Here is an 18,082-nt window from a genome sequence, read left to right as displayed (position 1 = left end):
CTGTAAGATTTTAAGATTTTTATGATAAGATTTGTGTTACAGAACTGTGGTTTGTAAAACCAGCATTTGAAATTGTATTCTCCAACCGACAGGCAGTGCTGAAAGAAGAGACAGGACTCACCAGTCATAATCCAGTCGGGACTGGTGCAGCTGCTGCTGTTTGAGGAGAAGCTTTGTCTCTTGCTGGGCCAGAAGATGCTGAAGGCGTTCCTTTTCGATTTCTAGTTCCATCTTCTGAAGCATCAACTGCTGCCTACGATCTTCTGAGAGCTGCTTTTTGACATCGGTCTCACTGGGTTGCACTGTCACTCGACCAGGCATGAGAGATGGCCAGGAAAGCCCACACTGACCGCATGACGCCGGGCGTGTCTTACAGTACTGAGGGGCCATGTTCGCAGGACGGTAGTTCTCATGAACATAATCTTCACCTTCAGAGCATTTATGACCACAGTACTGACTCAATGTTGCAGGTGGAAGGTGTGGATATTCCTTCATCTTCACCTCTTCTGAAGGTAGGACTCTCTCTATCGGGGCTACATCTATTGGTTTCCTACCTGAAGATTCATAAGTACCTGTTCTGGTTTCTGATGGCACCCTCTCTAAACGCTCTTTGGGAGGATGAAGTGTTACTGGTTTCAAAGAATTATTCCTCAATGCTGTAAGGGACTCTGAAACTGAGTCCTGGTTTGCTGACTTAGGCCTTGCCTTGGTCTGACAGTAGGTTTGTGGTTTGGCTACACTCAGGTAAGAACCATCCAGGTCCATCAATGAAGACTGGTGAGTACTTTTCCTGTTGGCTATCTAAGAAGAAACATAGAAAAAACAACTTGTGGGTTATGTTTTTCAGAAATCAATGATATATGTTCACTAAAACAAAACTCTTATTTCCTTTTCTTAAATATTACAGTATCCACATTGCTAATGTTTCACAAAGCCACATCCATTTTCAAACAACCTTTATTTCAGCAAATCTATAGGAGGATAAAAAAAATCCAGCATTATTATGCTGCTTACAAAAATCTTTGGTGATTTTTAAGAGTTGCAAGTACTTAAGGTTACATAAAATCAACTTTAAGATGCAAACACATTAAATATTAATATCTAAAATCGTCTATATTTGAATATTGAGCCAAGAAATCCATGCAGTCACCTTAAATATTCTTTGATTGGCTATTACACAGAACAAGATTTGATGTAAAACATTTCATAAAATTCTAAATAGCTACTGCTAGATGAGTTTTTATAAATATCTTTAGAGAACACAGATACAACCAACTACTTTCAACATATATAATTCTAATAAAAACAATTATTTAAATGTAAAATATTTAATTTCAGCTACAAACATAAGTGATTTTTCAATTAAACCATTCAAGTGGTTATAGTCTAATAGAACTATGCAGAAAGGAAGCAGTGGTACATTTCAGCTGCCAGGTGAGGAGTAAGTGTTCCCAACATTTTACCTGTAAACCTGTTCTGTGAGGAGAGTGAAACTTCATCTGTACCAATCATTCTCAAACTTGAGAATTACCTGAAGGGCTTGTTAAGCATGAAAGGCTAGTTTCAGCCACAGAGTTTCCAACTCTGCTCAGGATGGTCAGCTCATTTGCATCTTTAAGAGGGTTTCAGGTGATGTTGATGTTGATCTGGGACCAGGCTTTGAAAATTGCTGGTCTAGACTACGGAATCTAACTGTCTACCTCAGCCTTAGAAAACTGAGTGGGCACTAGTTTGGCTCTGAACATCTTTGATTTACTATAAGTAAGCAGGTTCTCCTCTCAGTGCCTTTCGAAATATAGGCTGCTCTAGTTGAAATATGTTAGTTTCATGCAAATGCTGAGTGTACTACAGATAAGCAGTTTGTTCATGAAGTTGGATACTTGGGATTAATAAAACATTAACAAAGTTAATGCAGAAGAACCTTAAATGAAATTGATAGGGAAAAGTATAACTCTGAAAATGAGTCCAACAAAGTTTAGATTCTTCCAAGGACAGATAATCTTCTACAGCCAAAACCCTCCCATCAACTTAGACACGAGGCATCACATATGAGAGTCACCAAGTGCCAATTACTAAACTACAAAGATGGGTTCTTCAAAGTGGTATCATTCCTAGGAGTGTAGATTCCTTTGGGAAGCAGAGTATAACCTTTAGCACAAAGGCTGAAAGGCACAAATCATGTACCTCTGGAGAAACCACATTCCCCGCTCAGACTTCACTCAAAGATAAGCCGAGAGAACACTAAGCAGACATAAATGAGAAAGATGTTTGAAATAGTCTTTATAGCTTCCACTCACATCTTCCTCTTCCCTCTGGCTTTCATTTAAAGTCCATTTACATAAACTCTTTTACTTTGTTGCCATTTCCTATCTGTATTCAAGGAAGTCCAGAAAGCCATTAATAGTACTGAACAGTACTATTAACCAAAAAAGAAAAAAAAAAAAAACAACCTTAAATCTTCCCCACCCTGTCTAGATCAGCAGGTTTCTGGCCAATCCTAGTCCTGAGTTATTCCATTTTGTCTAGAGCACCTGCTTTGTCCCCAGTCACTCAAAGCTGGGTACAAATACTGAGACAGAATGACTTGGTGTCTTGTTCATATATAATCACTATCTGTCTAGCATCATAAAGCATAGACTGATGAGTGACTTATTCAAGCTTATTAAAATAACTACCACCTTTCAGCTTATTGGACACCACAAACCAATGAACAAAGCAGCCACAAATATGAACATAGAGAACCACCTCAGCCTGCACCATGGCACACCAACTTGGCATTTGTCATGGGCCACTGTTAGGAGATTGCCAGATGACATTACTTCCAGCTGTGCCTTGACTTGGCTTAGCCTGATCCTTACTGTCAGTGACATCACCAACTTCAAAACTGTCCAGTTCCTTCAAACCAGTGTCTTTCAGATCTGTTCTCAGCTCAGCACCTGCCTACCTGATTGGAACCAACACTGCATCTACTATTGGTTAGCTCCTATACACTCATTTCTAACTTTCTGTCACCTATACGTAATTGATTGAAGAACTACCTACCATTCGAGTACCAGATATTATCAGAACGGAATGGAATATTGCCATGGTTATGACTCCAAAGGAATAAGTGCTTAGTGAAGGTGAATCTATTAACATTCAATATATTCTGACCCTGCAGAAGGGCACAAAGGTGTTCATATATGCTAATGACATAGCTTGCTAATAACACACCCACTGAAGTAATTTTCCACTTTTCATGGATAATTATTTGCACACTGAGGTAAGCTTATTTGCTCAAGGTTGTTGAGAGAAATATCCCTTTCACAGTAAACTAATAAATTACAATTTCTACATTCATTTCCTATTGCCACTACAGTGAATTGCTACAAACTCCGCAGTGTATGACAGCACAAATGTCTTCTCCAAAGATTGTGGAGATCAGAAACTAGAAATCTATCTCACTGGGCTCAAGTCCAGGTTTTGGCAGAGCTTGTTCCTTTGGGAAGCCCTGAGGAGAGAATCTATGCCCCCCCCCCTTTTTAAACCTTCTAGTGACCATATATATTCCTTGGTTTGGGGTCTCTCCTCCATCTTCAAAGTGCATCACTCCAGCTTCTGCTTCCAACACCATAGTGTCCTGTGCTCTGATTTCTTCCTTATTCTTTTTGGACTATAGGGGACACCTATCCAGGTAATCCAAGGTGATTTCCTCATCTCCTAATCCTTAGCTTAGTCACATATGCAAAGTCCTTTTGTTCATAAAGTCCATTTAAGTTCATACAATGGATATTCACGGGTTGCAGGATTTAGGGCATAGGGGTGTGTGTGTGTGTGTGTGTGTGTGTGTGTGTGTGTGTGTGTGTGTGTATCTGTATATGGAACATTTGAGTTTATACATACTATATTCTCAATAAGTATGTTTTGACTGCATCATGTTATTGAGAAAATTCAAATTGAGTTTTGAGCTAGTAATGAAAGAAAATTAGAATCTTAGCCCTTGATGGGAAAAACACAAGAATCACAAAGCCATCTGGGTTCTGTAGCAGGTTCCAGACCAACCTGGCCTACACAGAAAGATTCTGTCTCAAAAAAAAAAAGAGATCTAAGATTAGGCTAAATCATGTATTACCAAGAGAAAAGCTAGAAAAGAAATAGAAATCAAACTTCCTAAAAGGTTCTAAATATAAAATTCAGCTGCTTTATTAGCAGAGTTGAAGATATCTAACGCCTTTGGGATCCATGCAAATAACAATAGATCTGAATGAAACAGATGTGTTTTTCTTTCTAGAGTTGCTCCATGCCCTTGTATGTGGCATTAACAAACACAAATTCACTTAACAAAGGCTTAAACTGATAAAAAATTCTGAATTGTTTCTGTAGCATATGGGTGTTTAAAAACCTGTATTACATTTTTATTTAGGGCCTGTATGTGCATGCATACGTGTGCACAAGCACACAGCTACCATGATACTCACACAGAGGTCAGAGGACAACTTGTGGGAGTTGGTTCTTTCCTTCAACCACATGGGTCCTGAGGATCAAACCAAGGTTGTCAGTCTTGGTAGCCAGGACCTTTACCCCATGGATCACCTCTCTAGCTTGCATATGGGTTTAATATGAAACTTTCAGATAAGTAACACAAACTTAGAAAATACTTTTTTAAAATAGAGCCAAAATTTCTAATAAACTAAACAGCTTAAGGGTATGGCTTAATGAAATTTCACATTTGTTTACATGGATGTAACTATCTCCCTGGTCAAGGTACAGAACACCTCTATCACCCAGAAGTTCTCTTGTATGCTTTCTGGTCAACACCTTCGCTGTATGCTCATCAGTTATACATTTATTGATTTACACCTACAATAAATCAACATTCATTGTTTTTTATCACTACACAGTTTTTGTTATATGGCTAAGGCACAATTTATTTTTCTCTTATTAATGGGGGCACCCATTTAGAGCTCTTATAAAGCTGCTATTGTTCTTATGTGTTTTTTAAAATATTTATTATTTCTGAATTTAATATAATTACATCATTTTTTCCATTCCATCCTATTTCTTCTCTTCACACACAAACTGGCCTAGTTCATTTAATGTTATCTGTATGTACATGATTTCAGGGATGACAACTTGGTATTGAATAACCAATTTGGGGGCTCTTCCCTGAGGAAGACTATTTTCCCCCTCTCAGCATTTCTGAGTTTTTGCCTAGGGGTTGGGGCCCCAGTGAGATTTCTCCCTTCCACGTTAGCACGTCGACTGGTGTCACCTTTGTTCACGTCTTGTCTAGACAGCCAAGTTGGTGAGATGTCATGGGTATAGCCCTCTGACATTTCTAAGAAATCTTCCTGTTCTTTGGCTCTTACAATTTTTTTTTTCTGGCCCCTCGTCCACTATGATCCCTGAGTCTTGGATATAAGAGTTGTGTTGTAGATCTATCAGTTGTGGCCTGGCACCGCACGACCACTTCTTTTCTGTATTTTGATCAGTAGTGGTTTTCCTTAATGGCCTCTGTGTGCAAATTTTTCTTTATAGCTGAACAGTATTCCACAGTGTACACGTACCACATTTTCATTATCTGTCAGTTGAAAGACACCCAGGTTATTTCCATTTCCTAGCTATAGAGAATAGAGTGGTAATGAACATGACACAGTATCTGTGACATAGGATATAAAGTCCTTTGGGTATACGCAAAGAAGTAGAACAGCTGGGTCATATGGTAGATTTATTTTTAACTTTTGAAGGGTTCTCCACCCATTTCCAGAGTGGCTGCACCAGTCTGCAAACCTGCCAACAATGAATGGCTGTTAATGTTTCCTCACATCCCTCCAGCAACTGCCCTCAGTTGTTTGGCTGATCTTTGCCATTCTGACTGGAGTAAGAGGAAACCTCCTTTTCTGAGGTATTTCTTTGCCATATTTTATTTCTTCCTTTGAATGCAATCTGTTCAGGTTCATGGCACATATTTAGAATGGGTTGGTTTTTGTGTTTTGTTTCTTAATCTTTGTTTTTTGAGTTCTTTATATATTCTGGATATTAATTTTCTGTCAGATGTATCACTGGCAAAGATTCTCTCCCATCCTATGGACTCTCCCTTAAAGTAATATTTTAGTTGTGCAGAACTTTCTGGTTTTATGAGGTCTTACTTCTCAATTATTGGCAAATGGGGTCTAACAGAAAGTCCTGTAAGATACCACCCATGTCTTCCCCTATCAATTTCAGTGTCTGTGGTTTCACATTTAGGTCGATCCATTTGGAGGTAGTTTGGTGAAAGGGGATAGATAGATACCGGTCTAGTTTCACTCTTCTGCATATGGACATCCAATTTCCCCAGCACCATGTGTTGAAAATGTTAAATATAAGATGGCTATAGTGATTCACACTCATGTTTAGGATCTTCAATTCTATTTCACTGGTATACATCTGTCCTTTTGTACAAATATCAAATTATTTTTATTACTATGGCTCTGTAATATATTTTAAGAATAGAAATGATAATCCCTCCAACATCCCCCCTCATGATTATTTTGGCTATCCAGGGTATTTTTTTATTCCATATGAATTTGGGGATTTTTTTTCTAATTCTATAAAGAATGAAGTGAGGAATTTGATGAGATTGCATTGAATCTATAAATGGTTCTTAGTAGAATGGTCATTTTCACAATATTAATGCTACTAATCCATGAGCATGGGGTGTTTTTACATTTTTCTGGTATCTCTTACATTTTTCTTTTATCTCTTTTTTCAGAGATTTAAAGTTTTCATTGTAGAGATCTTTCATCCCTCTGGTTAGGCTTATTCCTAGGTATTTTATTTTCTCTATTAATATCTCTATGGGCTATTGTGAATGTCCATAATATCTTGTTCTATAGGCTCATCATTGGTGCACAAAAAACAATGCTTTGTACTGAGTTGATTCTGTATTCTGCCACATTGCTGAAATTGTTGGTAATTTCTAATTTTTTGGTTAAATTTTTGGGATCTCTTCTGTTTGACTTCTTTTCCTAATTGTAGCCCTTTAACTTCCTTTGCTTGCCTTGTTGTTCTGGCTAGTGCTTTGAGCACAATATTGAAAATGAATAGAGATATTGGGACAGCCTGTCTCACTCCTGACTTTAATGGGATTGCTTCAAGTATTTCTCCATGTAAGATTACACTGGCTTTCACATATAAGTTTCTCATATATAGTTTTTATTATGTTGAGATACAGTTCTTCTAACTCTAAGACTTTTATCATGAAGATATGTTGGATTTTGTCAAAGGCTTTTCCTGTATTGATTGAGATAATCATATAATTTTTATATTTAAGTCCATTTATGTGGTTTATTACATTGACTTCCAGATGTTGAAGCATTCCTGTATTTGAGGAATGTTTTTTTTCCCCTGTGGCATTCAATAATCTTTGTCCTATATACTTACTGTTTTAACAACAATATACAATGTGGACATTCTTGTTTGGCCCTGTCTATTCAATGCTCTGTGTGCTGCTTGTATTTTTATGGGTGTGCCCTGAAACCTGGGGAAGTTTTCTCCTATGACTTTGTTGAATATTTGGTCTATGCCACAGACCTGGGATTCTTTTCCTTCATCTATTCCTATAATTCAAAAGTTTGGCATGTTTCATGGTATCTCACATTTCTTGCATGTTTCTTTCCTGTATTTCCTTTAATTTTTCATATTCTTTGCTATTTCATCTAGATTCTCCACTTTATCTTTGGATAATCCATTGATATCCATTGATAATCTGTTCTGCTTGATCCATTCTACTTGTAAGGCTTTTGAGTCTTTTCACTGGGTTATTGGGTTTTCCAATTATATCTTCATTGCAGTTCGAGTCCTCGTCAATGCTCCTATTTCTTTATTGAATTCCATTTTCAAATCCTGAATTGTCTTCACTGTTCCCATCAGCCTTACATTTATGTTTTATTGAACATTACTCAGATGCTTATTCTCTTTATATGATCATTAAGTTCATTGAGCTGTTTGTATGTGCCTTTAAAACTTCTTGAATTCTTCTGAACAAGTATACAATTGTTCTTTCATATCATATGTCCTAGGGTTCATCTAGGTAATTGTCACTGGAGAACATTTCTATACAACTGGTGGTTTTGGGATGTGGGGTGGGGAATACTGCCTTGATCTTTCATATTCTTTGTATTTTTGCTACAAGATTTTAGCATTTGAATCTCCCTTGTTGGTCCTGTGTCTGATATGGAGACAGCAGGCTAGGGTTCATGTGTAGCTGAAGACAGGGTATTCTTTAGAAAGAATGAAGTCAGGTGGGGGTAGGAAGCTTGCCTGGCTTCCTGATGCAGGTTCTTATACAAAACTGTAGTTTGGGGGGTAGATTTGGGGTTGGGAGGGTTTGTGGAGGAGAGGATCAGGTAGACTCCCCAGACTGGACCCTGGTGAAGGATGTGCATGATCTTTATTAGAAACCAACATGGTCATTTTATTTTATATACCATCAACATAGTACAAAATCCTTAGTTGTTCCACATTCTCATTAACACTTGGTCATACACTTTTATTTTTAATCATTCTGTCATATAGAGAAGTCTCACTATATTTTAAATTTTAAGTTTCTATCATGTGAAATGGTACTAATCAACTTTTCCTTATCAGCTGACCCATCTAGATAATTCCTTACAGGCATGCATGCCCAGAGGCTAACCCGAACTAGATATTCCTTCATAGGCAAGTCAGGAGGCTTGTCTCTCAGGTGACTCCAGACCCTGTCAAGCTGCATTAAAAATTAGGGAGAAAATGATTACCATTAATAAAAATAGTTGAGTTCACCACGGGAGCACTTTTGGATTTTTTCTATACAATGGATGCTACCATCAATGACCATGAGGAGTGGCTTTTGACAATGAAATCATACCATGGAATCCACAACACAAATTAAAAAAAATGCTGGCACTTCTGGTTTACAACAGAGGTGGAGAATGGTGCTCTTTAACCTGGGTAGACATAGACTAAACAGAAAAATATCATAGAAAAGAAAAAGATTTAAAACCAAGTGTATGAGGGCTGGCAAGATGGCTTGGTTGGTAAAAGACTTTCTGCAGAACCCTGACAAACCGAGTTTGATCTCAAGAACTTACACAAAGTTAGGAGAAAGCAAGCTCTATAAAGTTGTCTTCTGGCCTCCACACATGAGCCATGGCATACCCAAACTCACACCAAACATACATCATGCACACCCATATTCACACAATAATAAAGTAAAGAAGAAAGGCTGTAAAATACTTAGGTTAGGCATCATGAAGAATTTCCTACAACTGAAATTTAAGAAACTAATGGAGTTGAAAAATTTCTTTAAGTTCTAAGATACCTTTTTATATGATATTATATATATATATCTATATTATAAACATGTATGATATTGTATCTCATACATATGTATGCAAGCACATGTATACAAATGATATCACCATGTCTTTACATGTTAAAAACCCCTACATTACTACTTTGTAGCATTATCCATATATAATCAGCTGTTTCTGTGAATCACCACTGGAGTGTTGGATAATCTCCCTGTTCTAAAGGAAAAAGTGGAGCATGAACTAAAGAGCAGTAATAGTTCCTTTTTTAGACATATTTTTGAGAATTTCATACATGAGTACTATATTTACTTCATTTCCACTCCACTCTCTCAATCATACGTCTTATTATTGTTAACACACATGCGTGCACACACACACTACAATCTGCTCAGTCTATTGAGTGCTGCTCACATGTGTATGTGTTTAGGGCTGATCACTTAGCATGGTGTAACCTATTAAGGTAACGGAGAAGACTGACTCCCTCTCTTAGCAGTCACTAATTACTGAAAGCTTTTCACTCAGGGATGGGACTCTGTAAGATTTCCCCTGTCCTCTTTGGGACATCAACTGCTGCTGTCATCACCGTATCTTTGGATACTTAGGAACTGATTACTTCAAAATGTGCTCATGAGTTCTTATCCACAGGAACTTCGTCAATATTACCAACAGGTCTTGAGGTATTTTTTATGGTAAATAATTTCCCTATCTTGACAAATGTTAACAATTCTAATTTTCTGCCTTATCGGCTTATGAAAGATAATTACCAATTCCCTCTCCTTTTTTAAAAGGTCAGTAGTACTGTGCATGTGCGTGTGTGTGTGTGTGTGTCTGTGTGTCAGGGGGTGGCGGTGCAAGTCACTGTCTTAGAATATTTTAAGAGTTAATGTGGAATAAAGCACAGAATGGCATGTTGCATTTTAACACTATACATGGACCAGTTGTCAAACTGACAGAAAATCAGTAATGCAACAGCTGCACTGTGTGGTTTGCCAATGTCTCATCCCAAATAAATGTTCATTCTCCTCAGTGCAATTAACTTTCCTATACTGGCAGATTTTGCTAGAAGATCATCAAGGTAGATTACCTTCCAGCGTTACGAACTAAATACTTACAGGTGTTATATCATCAGTTATAACTTACAAACTTTTGCATTTAGCAAGACACTCAGGAAAATGAATCATCTAATTTATGAATAATTTATAAGAAATTCACAGCATGCTCCTGGCGTCATCCATGGCCTTTTCCAGGTCATATGACACCAATTAGAGCTGAATTTTAAATTATTCAATAACCTGAACTCTCTTGTCATTTAACATATAGATATCAATGCAGTAAACAAGTTAAATCTAATGGACCCTGGAGGTTTGAGCTCCTTCACAGCTCAGCAGCTGAGGCCGTAGGCTATCAACGGAAGGGAAAATGACAGAATGCAGCAGCCACGCACATCTGCAAGGCTCTAATAACTTATTCTAGTTCCCAAAGGGACTGCAGCACACTTTAGGAATATTGAATCTAAAAGACATTAAAGTCACTAATTATGAGGTTTAAAAGAATGTAGGCACAGAGAAGACACATAACGACATGTAAATGACAGAACAATGGACTAGATACCAAATACCATACCAGGTCCTAGGAATACCATTGTAGGCCTGCCAATATTTTTTTGCTAGATGCAGTAAACTAGATGCTAGAACTACCAGATGCAGTAAAAGGCTAAACCTTCTTTTATCATTACTACACTTCCTGAAAGTCAGAATTTTTTGAGTTGTTATAAAATTAAGTAGCTTGTAATAACTAATAGTACATTCAAGCTAAAGACAGTGGCCAGAATTCCACCATGGATACTTCGGAGTTCTGTTGCTTTAGGCAAATTACTTTTGGCTCTCCTAAGTAGTGTAGTCATTTATAAGAAGGGATTTAGGCTTGATAACCTTTTTGGTGTATTTTATCTTTAAGATTAGTGTTTTATAACCCAAGGAAAGGAGAGAAAGGAAAAGGGGCTGGTTGAGAAATCAGCAACGAGTGAATGATCAGTTACTTCCCTCTGAGACTCACACATTGAGGAAGGTAAATCACCGTATTTTATATATTTGTCCCAAATAGATGACTGAATAAAATAAATGCATAGCTATGATAAGAATTCTAAGAATTCTGATAGAATTTTTTTAAAGGGACAATCATTTCATCAAAGGATATGTAACTACAGTAGTGAGTTAGCTCATTTAGTCACAAATGCAGAAAAAGGCAGCTTTAAATATTTTAAATAATTTCTAAGAAGAAATAAGCACACAGCTAGTTGTAATTACTCAGTGAAGATCAGAAAAGGGTAGTGTGTGTGTGTGTGTGTGTGTGTGTGTGTGTGTGTGTGTGTGTAAAAGCAGAGAAAGGAGCTTTATGGCCACATTGGGAAAAGGAACAAAGAGTTCCAGTGACTCATACATCAATCTTCAGGGTCTTAACATGAGATGTAGGTTTAAATACAGGGCAAGAAGTATACATCACTAAACAGTCATGGTCACAATGGAACCCTACCCATCACTGCCCGTCCTTAGCTCAGCTCAGGTCTGTCTTACAAGGTGATCTGATAAGTTGTCAGAATTGTGTTAATTATCTTCCTAAGAGACAACCCTCCTCTGGTAGGATGGCCATTTTCATTATATTAATCCCACCAACCCATTAACATGGGTAAGTTTTCCATATTCTGATTTCCTCAATTTCTTTCTTCACTGTCTTAAAGTTTTCATTATACAAGTCCTTTACTTGCTTGGTTAGTTATCCTAAGATATTTGAACTTTTTTGAGGGGATTATGAAAGGCACTATTTCCTTGGTTTCTTTCTCAGTCTGGTATTTGTATATAAGAAGGCTATTAATTTTGTGTGCTAATTTTATGTCCTGCTACTGTACTGAAAGAGTTTATCAGTGGGATATACAAATAAGGATATGGTGACTTCTTCCTTTCCTAATTCTATCCACTTGATGTCCTTCAGTCACCTTATTGCTCTATCTATGACTTCAAGTAATATACTGAATAAGTATGGAGAAGGTGGACATCCTTGTTTTGTTTCTGATTTTAGTGGGAATGCTTTGAGTTCCTCCCTGTTCAGCTTGATGTTTGATTTGGGTTTGCTGTAAATCATCTTTATTATGTTGAGGTATGTCACCTGTATCTCTAGTCTCTCCAAGACTTTGAGCATGAAGGGATGTTGGATTTTTTCAAAGGCCCTTTCTACATCTAATAAGCTAATCAGGTGGCTTTTGCCTTTCAGCCTGTTTATATGGTGGGTTTCATTTATCAGTTTATATATGTTGAATCATCCCTGCATAATTTTATAGTGAAAATTAGATCTAGGGAAAGATACAGTGACAGAAGTGGTGAAAAATTTCCCGAAGTCCATCCAGTTAAAGATGCAGCACATCCCAGACTCCTAAGAGGTTTATATGTTGTTTTCTTGTGTCTCCTTCTTAGTGTGGGTGATGTGGAAGATGCCTGAGTCCCAGACAGCAGTTCGAGGGTGATTTACTGGCCATTCATTCTGCACTAACCATCAGGCTCCAGAATGGACCCAAGAATTCTATGTGGATAGATGTTTAAATGCAGTTTTCAAGGGGGCAAGCAAAATGAATTTCTGTTTAATGAAAGAAAGCTTAAATGTCTTACACCCCTCCAAGTCTGGCACTTTCTAGTATCCAGTTAACACTATCTGAATGTGATCAACTGCTCCTAAAAGGGAGACCAGAATTCACATTGTTATGTGTGCCACTGGCTAAGAAAAAATAATTTGCATTGAACTTTTAGACTAACAACTGGACAGAAAATGTTCTTCAAAACAAAGAGGGTATTTAAGAAGCACCATCAGGTATAACCAACAGTAAGAGGTATGGAAAGCTAGAGTGTTATTAGATTAAGATTTGCCAAAGTAAATCATATAGACCAAAGTCCTTTCTGAGCCTCTGTGTAAGCAGCTACAGACCAGGGATGCTGGAGACACCTAGGGAGAAGTAATTTCAAAAGCAGAGCAAAGTTGAAAACCAGAGACTGAAGGTGGCTGCTTCTGGAGGATTAGCCCTGCCTTAAGATAAAAAGAACTATTTGGAACTAAGTGCTTGGCATTGTGCCAACCTTTATTCTAAAATATCTGGGACACTCTTACTCAGCTAGTTTAGGTTATTGTGAAAAGCCAAGCAATTTGGTTTAGAAATAAAAAAGAATGAGTGATCCAATTCCCTAGTGCCAACTGCCCCAACTCCCTTTTCTGCTCCTAAGAGCCCTGGTTGGTGCCACTTCCCTTCAGGTGGCTTTACCATTCCCTCAGCTCAAATGATTATGCCTTCACAGTACCCCCAAAGCATATTGCTCGTTTATTTACTGTTGAACTTACTTCATCCTGCTCCTCTGCAGTTAAGTGTTAGCTGTTTACAGATCTTTACATTTCCTTGTGATGTTGAAGTATTTATTTACACTTTTAAAAATGGAAACTCAACCCCAGCTGGGCTGTGAAACTTCTGGATGATCTCCTGTCTCCACATCCCATCTGTAGGGATGCTTGGAACATGGAATACAGATGCATGCCAATACATGTACGTTTTTAACATGGGTTTGGAGATTGAACTCAGTCTTCCACAGCAAATGCTTTTACCTATTTACCATCTCACCAGTCCCTAGATGACTTTTTATAATAGATCTGTGGAACTATGAGGAAATTTGGAGTAAAAGTTTCAATTGAAAGCAGAGATCATTACATTACTTTTGGCAATGTTCCATAAAGAGTTTTAAAAAAGAAAATGCAATGAAAAAAAAAACCTACAAAATAGGGTTATTTCAGACTAAAACTAAAAAGTTTAAAATAAGAAACCATAATGAGCCAGGCGGTGGTGGCGCACGCCTTTAATCCTGGCACTCAGAAGGCAGAGACAGGCAGATCTCTCTGAGTTAGAGGCCAGCTTGGTCTACAGAGTGAGTTCCAGAACAGGCTTCAAAGCTACAAAGAAACCCTGGCCAAACAAACAAACAAACAAACAAACCAAAGGAAAAAAAAGAAAAGAAACCATAATGAAAAACTACAAAATATGTGCTATTTCAGACTACAGCTGGAAGAGGCAAGCAGACAGACTACAGGATACAAAATGGGAATAGAAGGCAACACTGCCTTAGGATTCAAACTTGGATTTAAAAATTACTCTTATGCTACAAACAAGTATACTACATTTTAAGACACAACGTGTTCAAAAGAAGAGGTTTGGAACAAGCAGAAATTTAAAAACATAAAGCAAATTGAGTTTCCTACAAATCACTTTTAGTTAATGTCTTCCAATATAGAAGAAAATTTTAACCAAACAAATATGATCCCGTAACTATTACAAATACCTGGGACACAGATTTCCCACTTTCTCCTCCAGGGTCTAGCCTGGTGAGTACTCCCTAGTACCTAATACTTGTTTTTCTGTAACCTCCCAGATATAGCCTGTCCCACATCCAGTTCCCTGCCTAGTCTCACCACCTCCTCCTGTAACAAAGCCAGTCTCCAGGCTTCCACCAGGACCTGCCCTAATTGCATCCACCCACAGGACCCTTCGCACTGAATCCACCATCCTACTGCATACCCAGATTTCCCACATCCTCATTCAGGTTCTAATCTGGTGAATACCCCTGACCTCTTCATCCATGCCTTTCTTGCAACCTACCAGATTTAGCCTGGGTCCCAGAATGAGTGCACCAGCCTAGTCTGGCTTCCTGCTGTTACTGCAATGCAGCTCTCAGCTTGGGCTAGGAGATCCTTCTACCTTTCACCACCAGACAATCCTAAATCATACCCAATATTTCCACTCAGACCTATCTACCCTCACACTTCTGGCTCGAAACAGGGAGCATATCCTGTTTCTAACCCTGTCCTTTCTGTCCACCCAAGCCACTTCCAGCCTCTGGACCCCAAATGAACCCACATCTTCTCTTCGCCCCTACCCTGCACTGTCCATAATGAACTCAGAACAAAGGAAGTCTACGTGCTGAGATCTCACCGTAAGAACACCAACAATATGAAAAATCAAGCCAGTATCTTCTCACAAAACATACCAGTCCTCTGAAAAAGCTTGCTAATGAGATACAGAAATTGAAACACCAAACATAAACTTCCTAAAAGAATGCAAAAAGTAAAGAAAGAAACAGCTCAATGAAATACGGGAGAAAGAGCTTGAGGAGAATAAATGCCTGAGTGATGCCCCAGAAAACCCTGGATACTAGCTGAGACATTCAATCTTGTGGACTGAGCAAAGATTGGATTCTTGGGCTTTCCACTCGGAGACAACCACTGTTGAAATAGTCAATAAATCTCATATGTATGTATAATTTTTTTCATTGTACAAAAAATTTTACAACCAACAAACCAAACCTAAGTATTATTTTGGGTGAAGACAAGAATGAAGACAGAAAAGAGACTGTGAAAAAAATTATAAAGCCATAATTATTAAAACACAAAATACTACTGAGAATACAATACTACCTGTGTGAACACCAACAACCTGATGAACACAACTAACACATATATATCAATAATAACTTTAAATATCAATGGCCTCAATTCTTCAATCAAAAGACATAAACTGAATACTGAATAGACCAAGAAACAAAATCAATCTATCTGCTTCCTAAAAAGAAACAAATCTGTTTTAAAGATAGGCACCACCTGAGACTAAAAGAATGGACAAAAGTATTCCTACCAAATGGTACCAGGAAGCAAGCAGGCATTGTGATCCTAATGTATGACAAAACAGACTTCAAACTAAAACTAATCATAGGAAATAAAGAGGGACATTTCATTCCAATCAAGGGAACAGTTAAGTAAGAAGAAATTACTGTTCTAAATATATTTTCACAAAACTCAGGGGTGACCAGTTTCATAAAAAATCTACTACTGGAATTAAAGATACAAATTAGCACCAGTCCATTAATAGTAGATGATCTCAACATTCCACTTCCTTCAGTAGACAGATCATCTGGACAAAACAGAGTAACATCAGAATTTATGGATATCATACATCAAATTTACTGAACATATATCTACAGAATTTTCTATTCAAACACCAAAGAATACACATTCCACTCAGCAACAGATGGAAGCTTTTCTAAGAGAGACCACACCCTGGGACACAAAAGAGATCTTTACAAACTCAAAAATATTAAATCACCTCTCGTATCCTACCTGATCACAGTGCAATAAAACTTAAAATTGACAGCAAAAATACCTCTAGTAAATACACAAACTTGTGGAGATTAACCAATTCATTACTAAACGCTGAATGAGTTAAAGACAGAATAAAAAATTCCTGGAACTAAATGAAAATGAATAAACAACACAACAAAAGTTCTGGGACACTCTGAAAGCAATCCTACAAGGGAAATTATAGCTCCAAGTGCCTAATTAAACAATCAGAAAGAACACAACAAATGACTTAGTCATGCAATTCAAAAAGTTCGAAAAACAAACAAACCAAATCCAAGCCAGTCAATGGTAAGAAGTAATAAAAATTCAGAGCAGAAATCAACAAAATAGAAATAAAGAAAACAATACAAAGAATCACTAATCTCTTTGAGAAGATAAACTGACAGCCCCTTGACCCAACTAACCAGAGAGGACCCAGATAAACAGAATCAGAGATTAACAGGAAAACATTATAGCAGATACCAAAGAAATTCAGAATATTATAAGAGGATATTTAAAAAACCTGTACTCCATTAAGTTGTAAAATCTAAAAGAAATAAATTATTTTCTAAATGCAGCCAAACTACAAAATTAACCCAAGAAGAAATCAACAACTTAAACCAACTAATGAGGAGATTGAGATAATAACAAAAAGCCTTCCAGCTTTAAAAAAAAATATCCAGGGCCAGATGGCACAGCACAATTTTATCAGACATTCAAAGATGTACAGCCAGTACTTCTTAAACTACCGAGGAAGGAAAAAAGGAAGGAAGGAGGGAAGGAAAGAAGGGGAAATGAAAGAGAGAGAGAGAGAGAGAGAGAGAGAGAGAGAGAGAGAGAGAGAGAGAGAGAGAGAGAGAAACAAGGAGCACTACCAAACTCCTTTGAAGCTAGTATCCACTAATACCCTAAACAGAAGACACAACAAAAATATCCTAACAGGCCAATATCCCTGATGAACATAGACTAAAAAAATACTGAATAAAATCTTGTAAACAGAACACAAACATACATTTAAAAGGTTACTCACCATTACCAAGTTGGCTTTATCCTTGAAATGTATGTATGGTTCAACCTATGAAAGTCAATAAATGTAATAAACCACATAAATGGACTTAAAGACAAAAATCGAATCTAAATAGATGCAGAAAAAAACCTTTGATAAAATCTAACATGCCTTCATGATTAAAAGTCCTAGAGAATGCAGGGCTAGAACAAACACACCTCAACATAATAAAAACTATATACAAGAGAACCACAGCCAACATCACCCTAAATGGAAAAAATTGAAAAAATCCCAGTGAAGTCAGGAAGGAGACAGGGACCCAAACATGAGCCTACATAACTTTAGCCACTAAATATTTGGAAAAGATGCCAAAAACATATACTGGAGGGGGGAAAACAGCATCTTCAATAAGAGGTGCTTGGCAAACTAGATGTCCATATGCAGAAGAATGAAATTAGACCTGTATCTAACTAACACAAAAACTAACTCCCAATGGATCAAAGACCTAAACATGAAACTGCTAGAAGAAAACATAGGCAGTAATCTACATAATATAGGTGTAGGAAAG

At 37.4% G+C, this 18,082-nt stretch overlaps 1 protein-coding gene across 4 annotated transcripts in view; it reads right to left on the bottom strand.

Moving 5' to 3' along the window:
• Kiaa1328 (KIAA1328 ortholog) overlaps positions 1-18,082 on the bottom strand; it is a 266,377-nt gene that overhangs the window by 93,499 nt on the left and 154,796 nt on the right. For all 4 annotated transcript variants that reach the window (XM_059246831.1, XM_059246830.1, XM_059246833.1 and 1 more), the window contains one exon: positions 122-801. In XM_059246831.1, coding sequence (XP_059102814.1) covers positions 122-801 — 680 coding nt within the window. The remainder of the gene's footprint in view (positions 1-121; positions 802-18,082) is intronic.

This window comes from Peromyscus eremicus, chromosome 19 (assembly GCF_949786415.1).
Source record: "Peromyscus eremicus chromosome 19, PerEre_H2_v1, whole genome shotgun sequence".
Classification (NCBI taxonomy): Eukaryota; Metazoa; Chordata; class Mammalia; order Rodentia; family Cricetidae; genus Peromyscus; species Peromyscus eremicus.
The sequence above is the reverse complement of the archived record's forward strand: the minus strand, read 5'-3'. Positions and strand labels throughout refer to the sequence as shown.